Here is a 12,406-nt window from a genome sequence, read left to right as displayed (position 1 = left end):
GTACTTTGCATATGTCTACATCCCCATTTAAATTTTTTTTAAACATGTATTTTCTTAACTATCCCCTAACCAGGTATCAGGCACTTCTCTGTGGAATCCCCTCAAAAGATTAATCTGAGGCACACAGACCTCTGGACCCAGCTTCCATCAAAGCAAAGGCCTGCACAAAGGTGTAAAGGAACATTCAGTTTGCAGAAGCCTAATCTAGACAAGATGCCAGGTCCTTCTTCCCTTCGCTTGCCACCCTGGTGGGAGACCTTTAAGTCCTTTGTCTAGCATGGCTGTCCTCTGAGAGGCCCTACCAACAGCATAACTTACACTCAACCACTGGACTGAGGTCAGAGACCCCCTAAGGTGGAATTAGGGGATGGGTTGAAGGGGAGGGTGACCCCCATAGGAAGACCAGCAGTCTCAATTAACCTGGACCCCAGGGAGCTCCCAGAGACTGAGCCGCCAACCAGGCAGCATACAAGAGCTGGTCCGGTCCAACGCGCCCCCCGAACCCCCCAGCACATATGTAGCAGACTGCCTAGTCGGGCTTCAGTGAGAGAAGATGCGCCAAATTCTCGAGGGACTTGAGGCCCCAGGAATGGGGGATGGAGAGATGAAGGGGCGCACCCCCTCGGAGGCAAGAGGGAGGGGGAAATGGTGTGAGAAACTGGGTGGGGAACGGGGAGAGGAGGCAACGGCTGGAACGTAAATGAATAATTAAAAATAAATGTATCAGTAAATGACTCCCCCCCATCCCGCCCAAAAAAAAAGACAACGACCTTTAGCACCACGAGGGACAGAGGAGGCGGGGCAAGCCACGGGACTGAAGGACGCAAGCGCAAGACCGGGAGCGACGCACGCTCAGCAGGAAGAAGGCGTGTCATGGCGTCATCACCGTGCGACCTCTTTCCCGGAGACAGGCGTCCACGGTACTGAGGTATTGTGCAAAACTGAGTTCGGGTGCTTGTCGTGCTCCTGTCACAGTCTTTCTTCCCGCACCCCGGGATCACGTCCATACTGTGGCTGACTGGGAGGAGCCGAGCGGGGCTTCTCGCTGCTAGCGTAGTCCCCAGAGCCTGTCAATGGCGGCTCTCGGGCTTTGCCTCGATTTGGTTTCTCTGTCAGTATCCTCTTCCTCATTTTGCTTACGTTGCCTTTCAAGGGTTGAAAAGCGACAAGAAAAACACTTAACGCCATCAGTTTCTAGCTGACTCCAAATATAAACGGAGACAAAATGGAAGACGAAAAGATTAACTTTCCGTGCAGCCCTTACTGTTCCGCCCCAGATCGAAATGATTGCGGCGGCAGTGTTAGCCCTTTTGAAATAAGGGTTTCCTTAATTTTATTTTTTACTTTTCCGAGACAAGGTTTCTCTGTGTAGACAGTACCTGGCTGTCCTGGAACTCGATCTGTAGAATTGGCTGGCCTCGAATTCAGGATTTGCCTCCCTCTACGTTTCAAATGATAGGATTTGATGCTTGGCCAGCAGTTTCCTGCTGTAGTGGATTATGTTAAGAGTAATTTTTCTTTGTGATCTGGGAAAAATTCATCGTGGCTCAAATTTCTGTTGGAAGGTAGTTTTAGTGACTTAAAATGTGTTGACTACAATTTAGTTTTGGCTTGGAAAGGTGTATTTGCCCTAGTGAGATGTTTGTGGTGTAGTTATTAACCTGTTTGGACTAAGAGTAGATAGAACTAAATGTCAACGTTAGTGTTTATTTATAAATAACACTATTATAAGTAACTAGTGTTATTTATAAATAACAACTTTAGAAAAGTTCAATACTCCTGGAATTGATAGACTGAATTGCTTTGTTACAAGATAAGATGCCAATGTGAACAGTTTTTGGTGGTGTTGTTTTCAAGTAATAGAAATGAAATTTCCAAATCGGAGATGTTGTAGATGCTTTCCAGTACCTAAAGGGATGCAGTTTTCCCTTGTTTTTAACTTAGAAACATTCTATGTGTAAACGGTAGCTATTGTTTCCAAGCATTTAACCCTTTGTGTATGGCCCTAAATATTCTACATTGAATTACCTTTTGGTTATTTTCAGTTTGATAAACAATAACCTATATTATGAGCTAATACTTTGAGTATTCTACTAATGGAGTGCAGCTAAGAGTTTTATTGATATTTATTTTGTTTGCATCACAACCTTATGTATTTTTAACTTTACTTTAGATGTAATTGTATTAAACATCCCCCACATTTTTTGAGAAGATGTTTTTGCTGCTTCCTATCTTCTATTTTGAAAAACATGTTGAAGTAAGCATGAAATAGAAGTTGATTACAGTGTGGTTCCAGTCTTAATCAGCTCCTTGTAATTTATGTACTTTGAGATATATCTATTCATGTGTATGTGCCTCTTTCTGTGTATTTGCCACATGTATGTGGGTGTCAACAGAGGCCAGTAAAAGGACTCAGATCCCATGGAGCTGGAGCTACAGATGCTTGTGAGCTGTCCAAACTGGCTGCTGGAAACCAAAGTTGAGTTCTCTGGAAAATGAACAAGTGCTCTGAACTGCTGAGCCATTTCTCCAGCCTTGTAATTTATATAATTTTTATTGTTAGACTTATTTTTAAATACATATATATATATATATATGTACACATATATATATATATGTTTATATGTGGTATTCATGCATGTGACTATACATGCATGTGTATGCGTAGAGGTCCAAGGATGCTATTTTTCTCCATCATTTTCCACTTTGTTTATTGAGGTAAGGTTTCTCATCGAAGCTGGGACTCATTGACTTCAGCCAGCCCAGCTAGGCTGTTTTGGCACCCTCCACACAAAGGAGATCTGAATTCTAGTCTTCAAGCTTGGTGATGTGTATCTCTGTGTGTGTCTTGCATGTGTTTGTGTGCGCATGCACATACGTGCACTTTATTCACTTAGCCATTTAACTCCTGTGCTTTGCTTTTAGGGGTTAGTACACTTTAGAAAAGGAAGCCTAGTATGTTCTGAAGATTACAGGTAGCATTATCAGAATCATTGTTTGACCAAGATAGTAGTATTGAGAACTTATTTATAAATTTCACCATTGTTTTCTAAGGTAACGCTGTGTAAAATATAATTATAGGAATAGAATTATGGTGCAGAACCTGCAAATTTGTCTCTTATACTAAAAGTCAATTAAGTATATGTTGGATTTTCTTTCTGTCAGCAATTTGGTAACTGTGTGGACCTCTAACTACTATAGAGATAAAAACAGCATATATATATATATATATATACACACACACATATATGTATATATATATATATATATATAAAAAAAATCAAAAGTCTAGCAATAAAAATTATATAAATTACAAGGTTGGAGAAATGGAGAAAAAATATATAAATTTTTTACATAAATTTCCTTCTGGATTCATGTAGTGATTTTGTAATTTATATAAGTCCAAACTGGGACATGATGTTAAGATTCTCCAAACTTAGCCTGGCAGTGGTGGTGCACGCCTTTAATCCCAGCACTTGGGAGGAAGAGGCAGGTGGATTTCTGAGTTCAAGTCCAGGCTGGTCTACAGAGTGAGTTCCAGGATAGCCAGGGCTATACAGAGGAACCCTGTCTCAAAAAACCAAAAAAGAAAAGAAGATTCTCCAAACTTGAGAATTGGCTAGTAGGCACAAAAGAAGGTTAGATTTGTGGCAGCAGCTTTGAACTAGCTTTTGTGCGGTGTAGCCATACAGGAATCTCAGTTAGAGGCAATGAGAGTGAGGAAGAATATACCTTTATTTTGGTAGAAAATTCAACTCTAGGGAAAAGAAGACATTTCAGCTCGTTGAGTGTCGTAGAGGTAAAGAGTAATGGTTTGATTATAGCTGCTAAGAACTGGGAAATAAGCGCTTGTTATCTCCAGTAATTTTCAAAATATCAAACACATGAGGGAAGCTCTTATTTCAAACTTACATTCTGCCCCCATAAATCTCCTGCAGTATAGTACAGAGAGCACAGTAAGGTCCTCTCTCACTTCCCCACTCGTTCCCTTCCTGGAAGTAGCTACAGTTAACAATTTATTTTGTATGTTTAAAGAAACTCACATGTATGTATAAGCATGTTAGTTTTCTGCCACAAAAAGGTGAAATAAAAAGAGAAAAGGCTTATTGGGCTCACATTTTAGAAGTTTCAGTCCATGGCTGGCTGTTCTTGCTGCTTTTGGGAGAGGTAGGATGGGGGGCTAGAGAAGGGAAGGGAGACCCACAAAGTCCACAGTCTTCTTGAACTTCCCCCACCCCAATATGACCATGAAACTGCCAACCCTGTCTTACCTCTTAAAGGCAGGACTTCTTAACCATGTTAAAGGTTTTGCTGTCTCCCAAGGGTGTCATGAACTGAGGACCACAGCATGGCATGGGACTATCCATGAATCATACCCATGCCACACAGGAAGCATATCCCTGACTCAGGTTGTTTTCTTAAATGAAGAGAAGGAAATATGAGGGTGGGATGGTACAAGGAGATTGCAGTGATGCCCACACATGGCTGCATCATAATGAAATGCATTGTGGACATTAAAGTTTTAAGGAAAGAAGTTAGAGAGATATACTTTTTGTGCTGCTCTATAATTTTCACTTCCTGACATATTTTAGGGATCTTTTAAGACTGTATGTCAGTGCTTTTCCCTACTACAGAGTACTTTATTGGGTGGATATATCATAATTTATTTAATCTGTCTATATTAATAGGCACGCAGGCTGTTCTTGTCTTTGAAAAATATTGTAGTAGATGTCTGTTAACTTTATGTTACATGAAAATTATGTTTCTGAGAAGTAAATTTATGGATTTTGAAGTGGAATATTAAATTCAGAAAATGCTCAATTAAATCAAACTGCTAATGGTGAAAATGGCCTGTTGGTGGCCTCCTCTGTTTACGTTAGATGAGAAATGGTATCTTGTTGTTGTGGTTTCTTTGGTGAAGTTGAATGGTTTTAAGTTTATTTGTTACTTGGATTCTTTTGTAAACGGCTGGTTACCGTTTTGGGGGGAGTTATGTATAGTTTCTGCTTGTTTGTTAAATTGATTTGCAGAGGCTCTGTTTTCCTTTGTGTGGCAGATATATTTTATTTGGATTTAGACCTGATCCATATGTTTTCACATGGATACATTTTAAAAATCATATTAACATGGAGGAAATTATATTTTGAGGCTGGAAGTATAGCTTAGAAGTAGGGCACATACTTAGCCCTTGGTTCAATTGCCAAGCACCAACCCTGCTCTGCTTCCCGCCCCTCAACCGGTGAATTTAGACTGTTTTAAAGAAGGCCATTTGTAATATAATCAAATGATCTGAAATTTCAGCCTTTGTTGACTATGTTAGATTTATGAATCAGCAACTGTGCAGTGATACTGTAGGATACTGCATGAACTGAATCTACTCTGAGATTCAGTATGCGACTTAACCACTGTCTACCTTCATTATAGTGCTCTATGTAACTTCCTGGTTTGTTACCTATGAAGACTACCTTTCTACAATAGGTTCATGCTGTTAGATGATTACACCACTGTGTGCTTAAGTGACATTATATACCTACAATTTCATACACAACAGAATTATTCTTAATTTTGATAATGAATGTTACAGATAATTGGGCCAACTAGAATAAAATATTTGAAGCCCACGGAGAGATTGGGTGATTTATCCAAGGTAACAGAGTCAGTGTTCAAGCAACACTGAAAACTCAAGTGTCCGCTTCCATTAACAGCCCTTAACTCCTGCCGTTCAGCTATTACTAAAGCGCTTAAGGACTGTAAGGACTGTAAAGTCATATAGGAATTTGCACTTGAAAAGTAATTTTAGTGTTAGTTAATAAAGATTTTTTTTATAGCTAGGATTTCTAGGTTTTTTTTTTTTTGTAAGTTTAATAGAAGGAATGGTCAGAAAAACACCTAAATTTTAAAAAGCTAAATAAAATTTAAATTTTTTGAGTTCTCCAGTAGAGATTACAGGATGTATTTATCAGACTTTCATTTTTAAAAATCTTTGTTCAATAGAATGCTTTAAGAAATGTACCCCCTCATTTATTTTTATTTCTGAGATGGTGTCTCCTGGAGTAGAGACTGGCCTTGAACTTGCCTATACCTAAGGGCCCCCAGATCTAACCCTCTTACTTTACTTTCCAAGTGCATGTACCTTTGAATCCGGTTGGACGCGGACTTAGCTTGATATGCAGTGTTGTGATTATGTTGTTGGAGCTGTGAGTCTCCAGGCTTGATGAGAGGCTGGTGTGGATTCTCCCCTTTTCCCCATGCATTTTAGGAAGGGAGGCTGGGAGGTGGCCCCTCTAGATTTGCATGTTAAGATTCACTGGCTTACCCTACTCAGAAGTCAATGTTCTTGTCATTTTCTTTCTAAAGCTCTGTCTCCAATATGAATTCTGAGAGTTGTTTTTTTGTTTGTTTGTTTGTTTTCCAGTTGGTCACAATGGCAGGTGAAGAAATGAATGAAGACTATCCCGTAGAAATTCATGAGTCTTTAACAGCCCTGGAGAGCTCCCTGGGTGCTGTGGATGACATGCTGAAGACCATGATGTCTGTTTCTAGAAACGAGTTGTTGCAGAAGGTATATTAAAGTCTACAACCTTCAGATGAATTTCATAAGACAGCACGTTAGGAAGAAATGGTCATTTAGCACTGGCCATGTCTTCCTGCTGGAGTTTTAGGTGAAGGAGTGTTGGAGTGAATTTAGCCAGAACATCCTACAAAGCTTCCGCTTCGGGAATTTGACTTTGAAAGCAAGGCACACTCATGTTCTTTTTGACAGATTCTATCTTTGATGTTTTATGTATTATAATGATATTATCAGAGTTTCTGGAAACACTGCAGTACAAGGACAATAATTAAATTGTTTTTTCTGTTTTTAGAATTGCCTAAGCATTTCATTGTGCTTCTTATATATAAGTGAGTCATATACAATGCTTATGTTGAATAATTACTTTTGATATGAAAGTCTAGATTGTAAATCTGAAATTGATATAATTTAGAATTTTTTTTTCTTGGATTTACAAATTTCTTTCTTTTTTCCTTTTTTTTCTTCTTTTCTTTTTCTTTTTTTTGGTTTTTCGAGATAGGGTTTCTCTGTGTAGCCCTGGCTGTCCTGGAACTTACTCTGTAGACCAGGCTGGTGCTGGGATTAAAGGCGTGCGCCACCACTGCCTGGCTACAAATTTCTTGTTTCATCAAAAATGATATCCAGAAGCAGGTTTTTTCTTTTTCTTTCTTTCTTTTTTTTTTTTTAGCAAAAAATAAATCACTTGTTATATTTGGATGTTTGTACATATTAATGAAAAAAGAGGCTACGAATTGGAAGAAGAGCCGAGAAGGGTATTCAGGAGTGTGTAGGTGGTATTTAAAATATAGTTTCAGATACAAACAAAAAGAATCACTGGTTAAGAAAACTTTGTGCAAATTATTTCTAAATCACTTTTATTATTGAATTATAGGAAGTGAGAAAAACATGCTTTACTGTCTTGTAGTTGGAAACTTAGGTGTCATCTGTTGGTTTACAAAGTTTGTGTGTATCTTTCATCTTCTTGTCTCTCTTCTGTTTTTCTAGTTGGACCCACTGGAACAAGCAAAGGTGGATTTAGTTTCTGCATACACCTTAAATTCAATGTTTTGGGGTATGTATGTTACTTTATAGTTTATTAGAAAGTATATTATTGTGTCAAAGGTGATTTATTTTTAAGAACTAGCAGTTAATATAGAATTGTCTTTTATAGTATCTTATTGGTCATATGTTTTTTTTTTTCATTTACATCAGAATGCATGATGCCTGTAAGCTACACATAGTTTAATATTTCATACAGGGTAGATAATTTGAAATTGAACTAACTATGCAATTTGCCTTTTTTGAATAACTAGGATTTCTTTTATTATGACACTCAGTCTTATATCACCACTTTATTTCATGAAGTCTTTCTTTTACAGTTTACTTGGCAACTCAGGGAGTTAATCCCAAGGAGCATCCAGTGAAGCAGGAGTTGGTAAGATGCCGGTGATTCCTCCCTATTTTTATGTCTGCTGCGTACCTCTGGTGTCAGCCACACAGCCATTATCATGCTGATCATTACGGAGATCAGAAGTAGAGCAGAGTGGCATCATCCTCGTAATTAGTTATAACTTTCATATTATTTTTCCTATAAATTCTTCAAATTTTATTCATCTCCAGGGCTACTTAAGGAAAAAAAAAAAACTCTTACACAATTCTTAAAAGTGTATTCCAGTTGATTTACTAGCAGAGATGGGGAAATTTCGTTCCTACCTTTTCAATTTCTCCATTAACTCATTTTCTCAGCAGTAAAGAATTCAGTTCAGCAACAAAGCTAAAAGCTTTTTTGGCACCAGCCATATGTATACTGTCCAGTAATTCTGCATCAATGACATATTTACAACCTGTAATAAATATTCTAGGTTTGTCTCTGTATTCCATTTAGATGTATAAGTACACTAAATAAGATCTAATATCTTGGACTTTTTGCTGACTTCAAATATTAAATCAAATCATCCAATTGGAAGGAGAAAATAGAAATCAAACTTATAGTTACCTTATTGACTTGGCTTTATGAATAAGAGTTTTAATAAATTTATTATTTATGCACATAAAACATAATATACATGTATATGTGAAACACATGAAACTATATCTTTGTTTTCAAGTCTTATAGTAGCCAGTAATGTGTGTTAGTTACATCTTAGTAAAGCATAGGTAATTTACTTAAAATGAGTAATCCAGGCATCTTCATTTCTAATGTAAAATATGTAACAAAAATGTATAGACTAGGGTATTTTCTTCTATTAAAGTTCTTGAGGAATAAATAAATTTATGTTTAACAGTTGTGAAAAAAATTTTAAGAGCAGTTACCTGTGCAGTTGGCTTTAAGAAGTTCAGGTTATGTGTCTAGTTTTCTCATAGTGTCCTCTCATGAAATTAGTTTCAACACAAGGAGTACTCAATATTGTGTTTACAAAAAGATAAGATCATTTATCTTCATTCTTCTTCAGAATCTACTTTATGGAGAGCACATTAATTTTCTGGATAAGGATTGGCAAATAAAAGGCATTTATTCCCTTTTTTGACCTTGTGACAGACATTACTAATTGATTGCAGAATTAGAGGAAATCGATTTGTTATTTGTCATGTATTACAAATGGGAAAACAGTCACCTTATTCATTTGGTGGTATTTGAATGCCTACTAAGGACCAGGCATTGTTTTCAAGTGATGATGCCTCAGAGAAAAAGCTGAGAGATATGGCAGATACCACTCTTGGAGTGAAGGGAAACACAGTAACCGTAATAAGGTAAACACTGTGCATCTTGACTATGCAGGATGCTGAAAAAGCATTTTATGGAGAAAAAGAGCAGATAGAGTGAGTTGGAGTCTGTGGGTAAATTGTCCAGTCTTAATGGTGAAGGGAGGACAAGGCTGACAGACTAGAAAAGAGGGAGGAGCTGCGTGGGTGCTCGTAGGCAGAGCAGTAGCAGGGCAGGGTCCCCTAGGCAGAGCCCGGTGCAAGTGCTGCCATTGTCTCCACCTTCACAGGAGAGGTTTTACAGGAGCAGTTCGGTTTTGATAATGAAGCAATTGTAAGGTTCTGTATTTTACTGTTTATGTTCACATGCCTGCTTTACTTTAATGAAACTGGTTTGTTCCTAAGCAGTGATCAGTCATTGACTGTATTCTGGTTTTCATCACCTGTATTTCGCCATTTGAAGTGTACGAGTTATTTATTGTGAAGGATACTCTCAGGAGATTCAAAGTGCTCCAGAAGTCTACTGTGTTTCTAACTTTAAAGTCTGTATATTTTATTTTTTACATACTTATCAGTTAAAATTATGAAATTGAATAAAAGATTTCATATTTTTATTTTGCCTATTTTAATATGAGACTCAGCAGTAACATAAAATAGATATAAATACTCCCCCACCCATTTTCTGTTTAGAAAAATGATGGGAGAGGTTAATTTGTTGGGACAAGTGTAGGAGAACTCAGATTTAGAATTTACTCTTCAGGTACAAACAGTTAAATTGAGAATTTAGGTTAAAATGTTGATTAAAACAATAGAACCATATATAAACGAGTTATTGTTTGTTGTTGTAGTGATATTCTAGTGTAAACTTGTCTCTGGAAGAGTTCAGAACACTTCTAAAATGTTTGGTTGGTTGTCATTGTTCTTTTAAGACAGTGTCTTGTGCAGCCCAGGCTGGCTTCAGACTGGCTGACCTTGAAGTCTTGCCTCTGCTCTCTGAGTGCTGGGATTTTGGAATGCACCCCCATGTCTACTGAAAGGACTTTAAAATAAAATGCATGCTTCTCTTAGACTGTCCAGGAAAGCATGGGGCATGTTTATCCTGTGCATTTGCACTCACTAGTGCCCTGGACTTAAAAACAGACAGTAATGCCTCACTGTTGATTGTCACTGAGAAAGCACATGATAAAGGTGGCAATGCAGAACAGCTCCAGAAATGACTGCCTTTTATTCTTCTTTCTAAGGAAAGAATCAGAGTCTACATGAACAGAGTCAAAGAAATAACAGACAAGAAGAAGGCTGCCAAGCTGGACAGAGGTGCTGCTTCGAGATTTGTCAAAAACGCGCTCTGGGAACCCAAACCAAAAAACACACCAAAAGTGGCCAATAAAGGGAAGAGTAAACACTGATCTTTTGGTTTTGATGTACGTGTTTTCAAAAAGTACATCATTTTTATCAGTTTACAGTATAGTTATGTGACCATGCAGTGTTTAAATGGATTCCTTTTTGAATTCATGTATAAATTTACACATTAAATTTGTGATACTGAATCTTTTTTTTTGCTGAGAAAGATTAAGTTGTCTTTATTGATTTTCATATAAAGCATCATGATGTTTTTAATATTGAAAGATATTCTATAAGCAATTGTGAAATCCAAATGTTCTTTCTAAACATTTGTAGTGTTTTAAGTGAATAATGGTACTATGAAGTGTGCTGTCTGTAGACTGGAGTGATAAGGACATCTGTTTTCAGCAATGATGAGAAATGCAGTGACTTAAATACTCACTCTGTTTTCTGTTCACTTAGTGCAACATGTTTCTGTGATTTTTTAAAATTGAAACCTTAAGGCTGTACTGTAATTCTTCATGTTCCATTTAAAATAAAATAATTCTCATTAACGCTGATGGAAAATAAGGTTGTATGTCCTGGCTGGCTTTGGCTTGATTCCCTTTTAATAAATATTGTAGCTGTGTAGCTCACTGGCTTCTTGCTGTTCACTGCGTGAGTGAACATGCCCTCCAGATGAGCAGCGGTGAGCAGCTCCACAGTAGAGAATGTTTATGAGTCATGGCCCTCTGTTCTCTTGGTCTTGCTCTTAGACTCTTTCTGACTAAGTATTTCCTAAGCCATGTGGATGTTTTGAACCATCTTCTTTATTAAATACTGCCCCTCAGGCATGGGAGTAATCAAATTCTGTTTACATTCTGATTTATATTTCCAGAGTGTCTGTCTTGATGAGTTCCACTTATTAAACCTCTTAGTGTCGGAGCTCATCTAACCGTGCTTCTCTAGGCCCACATTGTCATGTGTGGGAATGCCAAGGAGAGCCAAGGGCTTTTTGGTTTTGAGAATTAGAGTTGTTAAAATTGTGATTAATTTTCCATAACTAACTTTGAATATATGAATTTCCTGATTATCTAGCAGATATTGGAAGTGGTCTGAAATTACAATGGAGTTTGTAAGGCATGCTGAAATCTGTGATTCATAAAGAGTGAGTCAGTCAATAGATGCAGAAAGTCTCAGCTCTGATATCAGATAGTTTGTGAAGTGAAAGCACTTGTGAGCATTTGTAGTTATTTCACTCGTAATGTTTCAACGTAGCTTCATTAGAGAAAGACGTGCTTTATAAAGATAACTGTAAAATGCATTTTAATGTTATTCACTGCAAAGAAACTTGTGTCTTGTATTTCTCTTTTTAAATTTCATAAAGAAAAGAACTTTTAAATTAAAATTTTCACAATTGCAGAAAATCATTAACCAAAGTATTTGTTTTCGAAAGTTCAGCTTCATGTCACACTAAATTGTATGTTCTTAACTCTTTCTTTTAGCATGTATTTGCAGAAATAAAAGATTTGTAGTTTATTTTATTTTATTTTATTTTTTTTTGGTTTTTCAAGACAGGGTTTCTCTGTATAGCCCTGGCTGTCCTGGAACTCACTCTGTAGACCAGGCTGGCCTCGAACTCTCGAACTCAGAAATCCGCCTGCCTCTGCCTCCCAAGTGCTGGGATTAAAGGTGTGTGCCGCCACCACCTGGCAGTCTATTCTATTTTATTACATAGAATTTGAAATAATTATTACACCATACCAAGGAGCTGTGACAGTTTATTAGGTTATCTGTCCCACAGGTAAACCCACTGACGTCCATATTGCCAAG

The 12,406-nt window shown here is 37.5% G+C and overlaps 1 protein-coding gene across 1 annotated transcript; it reads left to right on the top strand.

The window, feature by feature from the left end:
- The first annotated feature begins 868 nt into the window (after positions 1-868).
- On the top strand, positions 869-12,112 carry C1d (C1D nuclear receptor corepressor). Its single transcript, XM_028777769.1, has 5 exons — positions 869-928; positions 6,416-6,562; positions 7,556-7,622; positions 7,930-7,985; positions 10,495-12,112. The coding sequence occupies exons 2-5, from the start codon at positions 6,425-6,427 to the stop codon at positions 10,657-10,659; spliced, it is 426 nt and encodes a 141-aa protein (XP_028633602.1). The 5' UTR covers positions 869-928; positions 6,416-6,424; the 3' UTR covers positions 10,660-12,112.
- The last annotated feature ends 294 nt before the right edge of the window (positions 12,113-12,406 follow it).

Source organism: Grammomys surdaster, unplaced genomic scaffold (assembly GCF_004785775.1).
Source record: "Grammomys surdaster isolate TR1022 unplaced genomic scaffold, NIH_TR_1.0 67, whole genome shotgun sequence".
In the NCBI taxonomy this organism is placed as follows: domain Eukaryota; kingdom Metazoa; phylum Chordata; class Mammalia; order Rodentia; family Muridae; genus Grammomys; species Grammomys surdaster.
This window is presented reverse-complemented; position numbering and strand designations above follow the sequence as displayed.

Bases quoted from the DNA above. Each gene is read 5' to 3' on its own strand.
- C1d (XM_028777769.1), top strand. From the start codon at position 6,425: ATGGCAGGTGAAGAAATGAATGAAGACTATCCCGTAGAAATTCATGAG. The intron at 6,563-7,555 runs GTATATTAAAGT...CTGTTTTTCTAG, and splicing joins GAAACGAGTTGTTGCAGAAG to TTGGACCCACTGGAACAAGC. The intron at 7,986-10,494 runs GTAAGATGCCGG...CTTCTTTCTAAG, and splicing joins ATCCAGTGAAGCAGGAGTTG to GAAAGAATCAGAGTCTACAT.